Below are 14023 nucleotides of genomic sequence, written 5' to 3'. Positions count from 1 at the left end.
TGATGCCAGAGGCTGGAATGGTTTGAAACGATAGAAAGGCAACAGTAACTCAAATAATAAGAATTATACCTTGCAACCAAGGTAAGAAAAGCACCATCTTTAAACACACATGACAAACCTGGAGGCAGATGGACTACAGTGGTGTATTGTGTACCTAATAATTTGCACACTTGCAACATTTGCACGATTTCTTTTAAAGATTTCACATCCAGGTGTGCGACTGGCAAGACTACAGCGCCGCTGTGTTAATGAAACACCGTTAAGGTGACACAAGGACAGAAAACCAAACGTCCATTAAGGTGATTACATCATACCTGGCCTCTAGCATGCTGCAAATAATGGTGATAAAGGTCCGAAATTGCAGAATACACATTACCACACACGGCACACGTGATGCCATTTGAGGTTGTGCATCTTTTTACAGTCCTCACAGGTGCAATGGGTTTTCCAAGTGCATTTTCAACTTCTCTCATGTGGCTGGTACCTTTATATTGGATTAAAGGCTGGCTGCTTTCACACAGGTATGTTTTACCCAAATCAACATCCTGATTTTGGCCAAAAGAAATCACGGGCACTGGAGAAGACTCACTCGGATCAGGATATTTGGATAGGTCGATCAGAGGAAGGCTGTGGTCCTCAGGTTCAGGATGCAAGGTAACTATATGGTTGTTAGTGGATGGCACATACGTTTTCTTGTTTGTCTGCGTACTATTATCATCGAGACACAAATCAATGTCCCTGTGTGTGTCTTGTGATGTCGAATGGCAGAGCTGGTGACTGAACAGTAAGTCCAGAGTCTTGAAGCTGCTCCTGCACTGCTCACACTGATACGGAAGAGACACTTTCTTAGGCCTGACCTCAACCCAGCGGAACTCTGGGTGCTCGCTCATGTGCTTTTTGTAGTGCTCTGCAAATCGGAAACCTTGTCCACACAGAGGACAAGGGAAGCGGCCGCGCCTCTGTCGATGGATTCTCTGGTGATGCCAGAGCTTCTTCCAGTTTTCTAGAGTCTTACCACAACAGGCACAAGTGAAACTCTGACCCGGGGCGTGAGTGAGCATGTGGGCTCGGAGTCTGCCCATGTGTCTGAACAGTCGCCCGCAACGCGGACAGAGATATTTCCTGGGGTCGGACCGGGTGTCCAGTTTGTTTAACTTTGACACAAAGTGCGAGGCACAGTTAGTCGGTGCGACTGTCGCCTGGAACGGTCTCTTCGGGTTAGTGGTGCGTTTCTTGAGGACGGGCTGCGAGAGTTTTTTCCGTGTTTCATAGTTGGCGGCAGGGAGAGGTGAAGGTAAACTGTGTCCCGATGAACACCTTAGAGCAGGCACTGTGTACTGAATCAACGACATTCTCTCTTCCTCCTTTATGGCGGAGCTGGACGTGTTCCGCTCTTTGCACTGGTTGTGATGGGCGTTAAACTCGGACAGCACGGCAAACAGCTTGTCGCAGTACAAACAGCGGTAAAGTTTTGTGCCAGTGTGGGCCTTCATGTGACTGTTGAACTCCTGCAAACGGCCAAAAACGTTCTTGCAAATGTGGCATGTATACGTCAACGAAGGCTTTCCGCTGCCGTCAAGCTGGAGGTGGTCGCTGCCTCCCATTGGCCGACACGTGTGATTTTTTGCATTGCTATAATGAGTGAATGACTTTTGGCAACGTGTGCAGTTGTAGCGCTTCACAGACCAGTGCGTCAGCTCGTGAACACGGAGGAAGTAGGCCTGACCGAAAGCTTTGCCACATATATCACATTTGTAAGGCTTCTCTCCTGTGTGGACACGCACATGTCGTATAAGGGCAGACTGAAACGGGAATGTTTTACCACAGTACTGGCACTCTTTTCTCTGTCTCTTTACTGGGGGCATTGACGTGTGAGCTCCCAGGCTGTTTTCATTGTTGTTCCCTCGGCTCTCCTTCTCAGATTTGCTGCTGACTGCGTGCTGCGCCAGCTCCTCTGAATGCATCCTCATGTGAGACTCGTACTCAGTGCAAGAGAATTTGATCTTGCAAAACGGGCATTTTTGATAGATGTTGCTCTTACTGTGTGTCTTGAGATGCAGATTTAAATTTGAATTTTTGCTGAAACCTTTGCCACACTGGGGACATTTGTATGGCCTCTCTCCAGTATGAATCCTCTGATGAATGATGAACTGAGACAGAAATTTAAACGAGCGACTGCAGTACTCACACCTCAACAGCTTTTTACTTCTCATTTTAGCGTAGGTGGCATCTGTGTCGGCTTCAGACTTGGCTTCTTGGAGTTCGGCGTCAGTGCTGTCTTTATGGTCCTCTCCAAGTTGCTGACTCTGTAACAACACATTACTTATTCTCCGCCTTCTCTTTCCACCTCGTTTACGCCTGAAACCGATTTGCTGACTGTTCAGACCCTCAGATTTCACAGTGGTAGTGGAACTTGGTTCTAAAGACTTAGGATTGTTTGCCTCAGACACAGGATTTAATTGATCCAGCTCAACTTCTATAGTCTCCTTTTTCACAGGAGGACAGCTCCTGACAGGTTTAGGTGTTTTTTTAGAGGATGTTATATCACCAGAGCTAAAGGGCTCCTTATTCTGCAAGTTTGCTTTTTTTAGCGAGTCAGGGGTACCTGATAATTTTGACTGTGATACTTTAAGTTCATCATTTTGAGTAGGACTTGCCATGTTGTGACTAAAATCCTCTGATGGAAAAACGTCAGGAGCAGCTGCTGCTGCTCGAGAATACCGTTTTATTTGTGGTGATGCGACTTCCTTCATGTCTGCCTGATGCTCTTGCGCCATTCTTGACTTCGAGGAACACTCAACATCCTTTTCATCTCCATCAGCCCCTTGTTTGTCGGTGTTTAGTTCCACCGGCTTATCTGCCTCTGCTCTCACCTCAGAGCCTGCATCATTGATCAACACTGATGAAGTTTCCTGGAAATCATCCAGTTTGCACACTTTAGCTGGAACTTGCCGATCGACCGGTTTACGCCGCCTTCTTTTAACATCTTGTATAATCGGTTTAGTTTTCTTGTCGTCCGATTCACCGTTCTCAGCTTGTATCAAAGGTCGCTGCGCCCCTCTACTCCTCAGCCTCCGAGCAGGAACACTAGTATCACCGACATGAGCAGAGACAGCAGGTGCACTAGCATCAGCATCTACGTAAGAAAAGGTGCTTTTCAAAGCTGCGACTTCCGATTTCCTCTGCCTTTTCTTTTTGGGCAGCACAGTCACATCTTTAACGTTTTCCTCAGGCACAGAGTGAGGACCAGAACTGTTGTTTAATGGACCGTCAACAGTGTCAGGCACACCACCACGGTTTTCCGAGCATGCTGGCAAAGGCAGAGTCGTGCTGATGTCCTTGTGCTGAACTGCATCAGCTCCAGTATACAGATCTATTTTGTTTTCACTCAACCACAATTTGACTTTATGGTGGCGTCCACATTTTTTGTGAGCCTCCATAGTCTGTCTCTGAACGTCTGTTGTCGAGCTGCACACAATCACAGGTGTCGCCTGAGGCTTCGCTTCAACCTCTACCTGTGATGATTCGTGCTCATCCCGCTGATTGTTTGTTCCATTGCCTGTTTCTGAGTCAATACGACAATGGCTGTCAGACTCCATGTTCCATGATGAGTTGGCCTCGGCTACAGTTTCAGTCACTTCTGAAGCTTTCATTTCCTCTCCCCGCCGGGACTCCAAGTCAGTCTCAGTGCATCGCTTATCTTCAGGTATCTATAAAAGGAAGAAAAAACATTTGACACATTTTCCACAATATATACAAATTAAAAACACACAAAAGCATCTGCCCGTTGTGTGTTTTTAATTACTACTACAGTTATGTTTAAAAGCTTCAAATTAACAAGTTTCATAATTTTCTTTTTCTCACCAACTACCTGCTTGCAGTCCGTAGAAGCATGAATGGAACTGCGAGGACGAGGCGTCACAGAAGTTACTTCAGAGACTGTGTTTTGGTCGCTGCTTCCTCTGCTGAAGGACATTTTACTCCCCATGTCAAACGTCTGTGGATTAAACAGCGACAAGCACATTGTAACTCAGTGACATATATTCCTACAGCAAAACAATATCATGCTACAATGTCTGCACTAAAATATAGAGAAAGTCTCTATCTAACTCTTGATGCGAGAGGCTGTGTTGTGATTGTTCAAAGGTAATAAAGCCTATCAACTCTTTCAGGCCAGTGCCTGTTTACAAAAACATGTAATCAAACTTTTCAACATAAATGCAGGTCTGTTACATTCAGAGCATTGTTAAATGATTTCACACAATGCTGATTTAGTCCGTCAGCTTCACACAACCTGTGTTTAGATCTCGTGACACCTAGCGACATTCTGAGGTATATCAAGACAGAGGGAGGCAACAGCAAGATGGCTGCAACGAGGATGGAGTATGAACACAAACAAGCCATCACTTCTTTATTATTATTATTATTATTATTATTAATAATAATAATAATAATAATAATAATAATAATAATAATAATAATAATAATAATACATAGGTTTTATATAGCGCTTTTCTAGGTACCCAAAGACACTTTAACTCTAACTCTAAGACCTGACCCACCGCTCCTTTTGCGATGCAAAACACAAAGCTGGAGCTGCATGTAAATATTGTATTTCTAGGTCACTCTCATGACCAGCTCACCAGGGACAATCACAAAACAGTTTGCGACTATGCAAATACTTAATTTTTTATGAATGCATGTTCATCTTTATAATAATTTCTCTGACTCTTTATAAGCCTTATCAGTTATCAGATATTTTGTCACATGTATACTTTGTGCAAATAGCTGTTTTTAATAAAATAACATAAAATTCACTTCCTTGGACACATACTTGATTCAATACAGTGATAATGATATAAAACATTAGTCATGGTATTCAGTCTTGCATTATAATAACACAAATGTGATTTAAAATGACATGACAGGCCCACGAGTGATTAATTGGTCTTCAAAATCTGTGTTAAAATAGGTCTATGCTGCTTTAAGGCGTGTGTTGACCATAAACTACATTTCCCACAATACATGGCGGTTGCATTACCCGCAAAGTGACGGCACCGCCATTAGATCGCAGTGTATCATTGTATATGCATCATGTGATGAGTGAAATTGAATAAGTAATAAATACAGAAAGTTATTTAGCAATATGTTACAGAGTAGTTACCTTCATTTTACATTATATTTGGTTACATTTAGTTACATTACAGTTACATCTGGCCCTTTGAGGGTAACCAGTATCCTGATGTGGCCCTCAGTGAAAAGGAGTTTGTCACCCCTGGTCAGGGCCGGTCCAAGGCATAAGCGAACTAAGCCGCGGCTTAGGGCCCCGTGACCGCTAGAGGGCCCCCAAGAGCAATTAACTAAAAAAAAAAAAAAAAAAAATTTGGGTAGCTGTGGTTTATGTAGAATTTATCTCCCCATTTTTACCAAAGTTTTTTCACAGTTTTTACATAATTGTCAGATGTGATTATCAAACTTTATATTTTATTTATAAAGCATTTTTATTACCTTGTTTTCCAGGTGCCTCTGTTAATTCACATTATTTTTTAAGTATTTGTTTGATATGTATTTGTTTATTTCATTTAATGCTGTGTTTTTTTTACATATAAATTGCTGTATTACAGGAGTGTACAAAGATTGTGCACATTTTTAGATTTTCAGACCTTAATATTTTTATTTATAAACCGTTTGGTTTTATGCATTGATTCTCTGTATCGCCAGTAGGAGGAGTTGCTGAGTTTGCCAAATATTAATTGAAAGATTTTACTGTAAGTTTGCAAATCTGGTGTCTGCTTCCATGCAACAAAAAGTTCTCACATTTAGTTTTACAGGTGTATTCGTATTAGTGACAGAGTAGAATAAGTAGAATATCTTTAGTATAGTAGGTGTGTGAATGATCAATAATCACAGGGTCTCTGCAGGTTTCAACAAGTCAAATTTAAGACTTTTTAAGACATTTTAAGGCCTTAAATAAAAATTATTGGATTTAAGACTTTTTAAGACCCCGCTGAATCATTATTATTGGCAGTAAGAGAGGGCCCCAAAATCAAATTTTGCATAGGGCCCCATGGAGGCTAGGGCCGGCCCTGCCCCTGGTCAAATTACATCCAAAACTTGTTATTTTCTCCTAACAAAGAAAAGAAAAATGCAACCAGTGAGTGCATAAATGTCTTGTTGATGGGAGGGAAAACATGTTGAAAAGGCCACAGTAATTCAAATAAAACACTTGTTAAAACCAGCACAACATCTGGAAGAAGATGGTCTTCAGCAGCAGAGGTGCCACTTGATTGTTTTGTGCTGCAACTGTGTACCTAATAAAGTGACCTGTCAATGTACAAGCATGTATCATGCAAAGCTACAGTGATTAGTGGAGCTGGATACTTATTAATGAACATTATCAGCGCGCCTCTGACCAGGAGCAACCTGCTTTTTGACTGTGGACACAACACTCACACTCTCCGGACACAACAGTCACACAGCGTGTGACCATCTATCATTAACACCTACCAACAACAATGTAGGCGTTTTCTCTCGGTAGGCCACACTGTTAGCTGTGGTTTAACATCACGGGCCACGCAAACACAACCGTTAACTACGCTGTCAGCTCACGTCCTCCCTACAAAACTACATTACGCGAGTGAGTGTCACGCTATGTCAACACAGCGGACACGACATAGACGGTAGTAAACAAAGTGCTTGCCTGTGTGGGAGAGTGTCGCGGCGGGTCTCTGCGTAGCCATGCGCTGACCGCTGCTCCACTCGTTAGCTACTGGTTAGCTCACGGCTAACTGTATGCTCTGACGTTGCGTGGCTGCTCCGCATTGTTTGACACGCGTGTGTCGGTAAAAGGAGCTGTTGTTGTGGGAGCTGGCTTTACCTTCTTTTCAGAGCAAGTGCTGTGGGGAATTTAGGTGTAAATGTATTATTTTTTTCTACCGCCGTGTTGACAAAAACAGTTTAAGTGAATGTTAACGAAGATAAAAAAAAAAAGCTTTGTTGGTCAAGTACTGTTCTCTGCTGGGTTTCAAATCATATTTGTTAAATTATTATTTTTTAAACTGTAAGGAAAACGCCCCTTGGTTTACGTTGGTGAAGAAAAGTAGGATGAATTAATCCACATTTTATGCCTCCTTGAATGGTTGTATTGTTTGACGAGGTTTTATGGGATTGTCTGCACAACACGTGTCAACATGTTTTATTTCGTTTTTGCACTTTGTAAATGTGTTCCCTTAATTAAAAACAAACTATTTTGACATACATTCACTTATAATCTTTTTGCACTACACATTAGAGGTTCCTACCCCACTAAAATGTACCTAAATAACTTCTACTAGAGGAAGTTTCAACATATGTATAATGAAGTAAAATATTATTTTACTTCATGTACATAGATTTAAGATGGTTAATTTATTTGCACTTACATGATTATGCACCTGTGTGGACTTAAGGTCCAGGTTGTTTTAGCACTTAATATTTGGCCGTAAAGCTAGTACAAAAAACAGAATTTACAAGCAATTTTAGTTCATGCATGAGGTCCACACCATGCCTCTGACTGGACATCCCTGATATTCACTGCCACAAAAACATCAGACAAACCCTGCATGCATCCAATGCATTGATATAACATGATTTTACTTCACAGAATAGTGTTTGTGAAACGGCCCCCTCTACTGGACGGACATATTATAGCACCTGAGCAAATCAGAGAAAAACTGTCACCCTTTACTTTGAACAAGAAATTATGCCAATAGCTTAGTGAGTTTGAAATAGCTGACTAAAATAAATTGTTGATCTATACGTTTACACAGCGAGCATTTAGGGACCTATAAAAACTACTATAATGAACAAGCTGCTAAAACCGAAATAAACAAACATTTTTGCTACAATTATTTGTGGCCTTCAGTCACAATAACATATGCAACTGGCTCTCAAGATTACAGACATCATACATTTATTCAAAACATTGAGACTTCAAGCCATCTGTGTCATTTCGACACACACAAACCCACAAACACGGAGAGTTTAAAAATACAGTTTAATACAACATACATTTTTATTCTTGTAGTTTAGCAAAATTGGGAAAGACACACAAGGTATTATTGTCAGTTCCCAGCCTCACAACACAATTGCTGATTATATACTACAACATACTGTATTTTCAAAGCAAAACTTTATCAATTTATCTGATTAACCCAAAACTGGACATTTCATTACCACAGCAGGGATAGCAATGTCTAGACTCTTGTCTCTATGTATAGTACATACAGAACTGCTTACTGTACTGAGGAGTGAAATTGTCACTATATATATATATCATACATCAAAATTCTTCAGTGGAGTTTGGAATATTGTGTTCCTGTGAGTTGACCCTAAACCAGTGACTACTGTAAAACTGAAAATGCAGTCTTTTCTGCATTTGGTCCATTTTAAACATAAAATATTACATGCAACATGGATGCCACGCTCTAGTCATGTCAAGTTTTGATGGGAACAGATGAGGTGACTTGGTAAATCATCTCAGCCGGCTTGCCCGAGTCGCTTTCAACAATGTAACAATCATCATCATCATCCAAACAGTCTACATTTGTTTGTTTCACAGGGACGGCATCTTGTCCTCTGTCCAGGCCCACAGCCACTACTTGGTTTTTCTTCATGTTACCAGCAAATGGGACCGCCAGTTTCTTCTCACCATTCATCTGAACAGGAACTGATCTTGCCAATGGCATCAACCCCTTGAGATTTTGATGCCGTCTTCCACCACGACCTTGCTGTGCCATAAACTCCCGTGCTTTGGCACACTTGTGTCTCTGAAGCAGAGCAGCAGACTCAAACGGAAGATAACAGACTCGACATTTATATCCATTTGTTGATGTGCCGGCATTGAGGCTCTGAAACTTTGCTGGAAGCGAGACACTGCTGTAAGGCTTGTATGCATGGGGATTCCAACTCTTTGACTGCAGTGATGAAGTATCCTGACGCCCCTGATTGCCTCTATTGTACATTCTGGCATTCTGATTTTTTGACTTCAAGTTGGAAACAAGAGAAGGTGTCGGACGGCCTTTTCCAGGAACAATGGATTCAAGTCTGTTCCACTGGATGGGTGGAGTGGCTGGAGGAACTTGAAAACTCTCCTTCTGATGCACATCTGTACTGGACTCATTGACTGGACTCTTGGGAGTCAGTGGTTTCGCAGTGATAACTTTGACTTTGTTGTTGGCGGAGATGGGTGTGTTACAAAGATGAAAGCGGGGTACTACTTTCTTACTGGAGAGCAGCAGGCCACATCCTACACAGCCAGACACTTTATCTGTGACATGAGTGCCGTGGTGGGTGATTAGTGAGGTCTTTGAAAGGAAACATTGGCCACATGCACCACACGTGTATGGTTTGTTCTTATCAAACTGGCGCACTGTTTGTAACAACACGACTGGCTGGTAAATTGTCCACAGATCCACAGTAGGTGCACCTATAGCTGTAAAAATGTTCCGCACATCCGATGGAGGGGTGACAGGGTTTTGGGGCAGTGATGCATGTAACGTAGAAGGGTAAAGGTCAGGCACTTGTGAAACCTGTGCAGACTGCGTTGCACCTTTTACCATAGGAGCTGATGACATGGGTACTTGCACCATAGGCTTCCCTTGCAAAGATGGCAACATGGCGTTTGATTTAGGCGTCTTCCAGACAACCTCGCCCGTCTGTAATCTCTTCATTTGCATCTCTTCTTCTATACGCTTCTCAACCCTGCGTTTTCTTATCGTTTCATGATCGAGAACTTGGTGCCCTGGTTCGTGTGTCGTGCTGTGCTCGTGCATGTCGTCGTACATGTTAAACTCAGTTCCACATGAGCAGATGTAATGTGCCGCAGTACACAAATGTTCCTCCAGGCATTTCCGATCTGAAAATATTTGCTCACAGTTGAAGCAAAACCGACCTGCATTTATCAGATCTTTGCTTAATCCATCCTCCATGACATTCTGCAGTTTTCGCTGTCCTCCCTCCATATTCAGGCTGAGCTTGCGTGTGTTCACTGCTGGTGCTGGGCCCTCTGATGCACCGTTCCTGCTGAGACAAGAAGCAATGAATTCAAACTACTGAAAATGAATTGACAAGTGACGCATGTTCCACAATTGTAAATGTAATGACACGGCTTGGTTTGAGCTGGCAAAACCTCTGAGGCCTGCACCCAGATTTAATCGTGAAGAATACATACTTTGAAGTAAACAAACATTTTTGTTTCAATTACCAATGAATAATTTCATTTTATTTCAATTCAAAATTTCAATATTACCCAAAATTATACATTTTGGACACAACTGAATACCACGTACTAGGGATACACAATATTATCAGCACAGTATCGGTAGATATTAGCTTTGAAATGTATTTGGCAAACACACCAACATCTGCTGATATGACTACAACAGAAGGCCATATAGGCTCCTTTGACTTCTAAGCTTTTTTAATTTGCTCAATAGAGTAATTATATTGAAATGTACTGTGACATGAGTAGGCAAAATATTATGTTAATTTCACTACAGAAAAGACTTGAGATTTGTGGGCGTTGGCGCAGGGAGAAAAAAATCATATTGATTATCAGCCCAAGCAATCCGACATCATGCATGCCTACAACACACACTACTTAATTGTTGAAACAGGTTCCACTGCATGTTAACACAAATATCTAATGAGCCACTCTCATGGCAGCAACTTGGCATATAGACATTGGAAAGACAACCCACTGAAGTTCAACCTGACCATCCGAATGGGGAAAAATGTGATTTCAGCGGCTTTGAATGTTATACAGTTTTTGGTACCAGAAGGGCTGGTGTGAGTTTGTCAGAAACTGTTGATCAACTAGGAGAAAATGTGTGTGACAGCTCCTTGGGGCAAAACCAACTTGGTATATTTTCTTGGCACCTTTTGGGGCCCCTTAGAACAAATTGAGCATGATTTAAAAGCCACAGGCTACATGAGTATCACTTCTGACCATGTCCATCACTTCATGACCACTGTGTACTCATCTTCTGATGGCTCCAAGTGGTTTCTTGAGCATCATAAAGACTTCATCGTGCTCAAATAGCAAACACCGTCACCAGGTTTGATTCAATAGAGCTCATTCTGGATGTTGTGGAAGTGGAGGTTAGCATCCTGGATGTGCCACAGCCAAATCTGCAGCAACTGCATAATTCTACCATGTCAATAGTGTGTCAACATCTCAGAGTAATGTTTCCAGAACCTTGTTTAATCTGTACCCCCAAAGATTTAAGGAAGGTTTTTTAGTAAAGAGGGTACTAACGGGATGTACCTAATGAAGTGGCTGGTCAGTATATCATTACATCATGAAATCAGTGAGACATTAATGTAGACTTGTTTCAATCTATTTCAATCTTTTGTTTTACATTTCTGTACGAGGCCAACCTGCAATACCACTAACCCCCACCAGTAGGCCGCGGCCCACACTTTGAGAAGCTTTCCAGGAAACGAACAACATGCTACTTTAAAATTACACTTATCACAAATCAATTATAGTTTTAAGATTAATATACCATTGTTAGATCGTTATTACCATTAACGACAATTATAAACATATAAGACGAACTCTGTCGGGTAGTTTTCAATAGCCTGTAAAATATACACAATATATGGACCAACAGTGGTTTAGCTGTACAATTTAAATGCATATGCTAGTAATTACTGTGAAAATGCTTTGACGAATAAACTATGAGGATGGGTGACATCGTTAATATAGTAAGCGCGCGCTCGCACTGCTTTATAACAATCGTTTCATGCTAACGCTAGCGACGAGCTCCTAGACAGTAACGTTTGCGTACTTACACATGTAGCTCAAAGTAGCGCCGTTGCAATAGCTCGATGTGATCTCTTAACACATCGCAAACAGTGTGTCCATTGTCGGTATGCGAGAAAATAAAAACCGCGCTGGCCGGAGTTCCGAGAAGATGGCAGTTAGCAGTCGATTAGCCACACCGCTGAACTGGAAGGCCGAGTAAAAAAAATCCCGGTCTTCTTCTAAGAGTGGCGCACTTCCTACGGTAAGCAACGTGGGTTTTCTTCGTCGCTCTGACTCCTAGCGGTTGGGGGGTGCTGGTGCATGAATGACACATCCGGTGTTGTTCCAAAAAGTGAGTGTCCCCCAGAAACAAGATTCACAGCTGCTTTTGTCCGGATTAAATCGTCATGATTTAATGACTTTGTTTGGTAAATCTTAAACTATTGTTTACAGTAATTAAAATTATTAGCAGGTCTTTCTGAATAAAGAATGTATTGGGTTTTGCAATTATCCTTCACGTGTTGAAACACCTGTAAAGGGACATTGCAAATAGCATCTTACTATATTCAACTTGCCAGAAAATACAAAAAAATGTGAAGGGTTATTTTTGCTTGAAAAAACACTTTGTTTCATTCATGAGGATGATTTTATTTTACCAATCAAATCAGTTTCTGGCAGATGATCACTTTTTTTATCATCAACAAAACCTAGCCTTCATCGCAATTTAATCAAAATCCGCTCACATACACAGAGACAGACTCCCGTGGCCAAAAACATGACATCGTTGATGAAGGTAAAACAATTGTGACACGAGGATCATATTTTTGATCTCTTATTGTCCTATAATGCCACTTAAGCAGCATTAGGTAAATGGACAATGTATTAGCGGGATGGGAAGTTCAATTCAAAGTAAATCCGAGTATTTTATGTGGCCTGTCATTCACTTGATTGACAATCATGGGGTCATTCATTGTTAAACTATGTTCAGCACAAAGAAACTGGAGTTTCTGAAACTGCAAAGAAAAAGTGGTAAATTTAGTTTAAGAAGCAAAGCTAATATTGGTTAGGGTCTATACACTCTCAGTTAAAGTGGTGTGATGTATTTTAGTCTTTGCCGTAAGCTACCATCAGTCAGACACTTCAGTCTTGGCCATGAAATCAGCAGACTGGAGGGGCACTTACACCAACGTGCTTTCAGAACAGCCCTCATCAGCAGGTTGAGTTTCTTCAGATACCATGGAAACAGACATTTCACAGCATCCTCACAGCTCGTCCATGTTGAATTTGACAGTCTAGTCAAAACTCATACACTTTGATGATAAGTACAGTATGATACTGCTGAAAGCTCCAGAACATGAGCAAGTGGGGCCAGAGGATATACTCTCGTCTTGTCCGGCTGAAATTAGGATTATTTTATATTATATATAAAATATCTGCCACTGTAAAGAAATCACTGTACAAAATTAGACTTAACTGGTGTCATCGCAGTTTGAGTGAAAAACAAAAACCCCAGCACTTACTAACCCGAGTAAACAACTCTGTTTACACTATAATATAAGAAGGTAGAAATACAACATTAGAGACACCAACTGCCATAAAACACCTAAATAGTACTACATTTAAGCAATTACACAGTTTTACAAGTTAAATTTTATTTATAAACACGTTACAAACAAAATAGAATTTTAAAATATTTTTTTTTATTTCTAATAAAGACATAATTACAGCTAGATTAACCTGTAGAGGTGCCACAATTAACCCCCTGCTCTCCAAGGTCAGTGGTCGTTGTATGTGCATTATGACATAATGACTGAACATTATGAGTCGAGGAGCGGTTGCTTGCTTGGTAAGTCAGTCTTGATAAACTATATTTCCCTTTTAAAAGTATTACAAATCATCAACTGAAACCATCAGGTCTGCAAAGCTGCGCACTAAATTATTATGCACCTAACAATATTATACTTGAACAATTGAACAAAAACACTGAAAGTAAAGTTGATACTGTGCCAGAACACTTCAAGCTCCCATCACCACAACAGTTATTGTTCTCTCAGGTCTTAGCTTTGTACTTACCTACACATTACAAATGAATGTGATCAGCAACATTCCATGGCCTCACACCTTCAAGTTAAGTCTAACAAAAGTGAACTCCCAGCTATAAATCTATTATGTTTCACTGTCATGATACACGATTAGCAGGACCAACTGACTACGGTTGAGGAGTAAAGCCCAGTC

General features: G+C 41.2%; 1 protein-coding gene across 1 annotated transcript; it reads right to left on the bottom strand.

Annotated features, from left to right (window-relative positions):
- Window positions 1-8368: 8368 nt before the first annotated feature.
- LOC310934971 (uncharacterized protein) lies at window positions 8369-11946 on the bottom strand. Its single transcript, XM_083898792.1, has 2 exons — window positions 11836-11946; window positions 8369-10062 (listed from the first exon to the last, which is right to left on the bottom strand). Exon 2 carries the CDS (start codon window positions 9999-10001, stop codon window positions 8475-8477), a length of 1527 nt encoding a protein of 508 aa, XP_083754918.1. The 5' UTR covers window positions 10002-10062; window positions 11836-11946; the 3' UTR covers window positions 8369-8474.
- Window positions 11947-14023: the final 2077 nt, after the last annotated feature.

The sequence above is a fragment of the Microchirus variegatus genome (genome assembly GCF_963457635.1).
Source record: "Microchirus variegatus genome assembly, chromosome: 1".
NCBI lineage: Eukaryota > Metazoa > Chordata > Actinopteri > Pleuronectiformes > Soleidae > Microchirus > Microchirus variegatus.
This window is presented reverse-complemented; position numbering and strand designations above follow the sequence as displayed.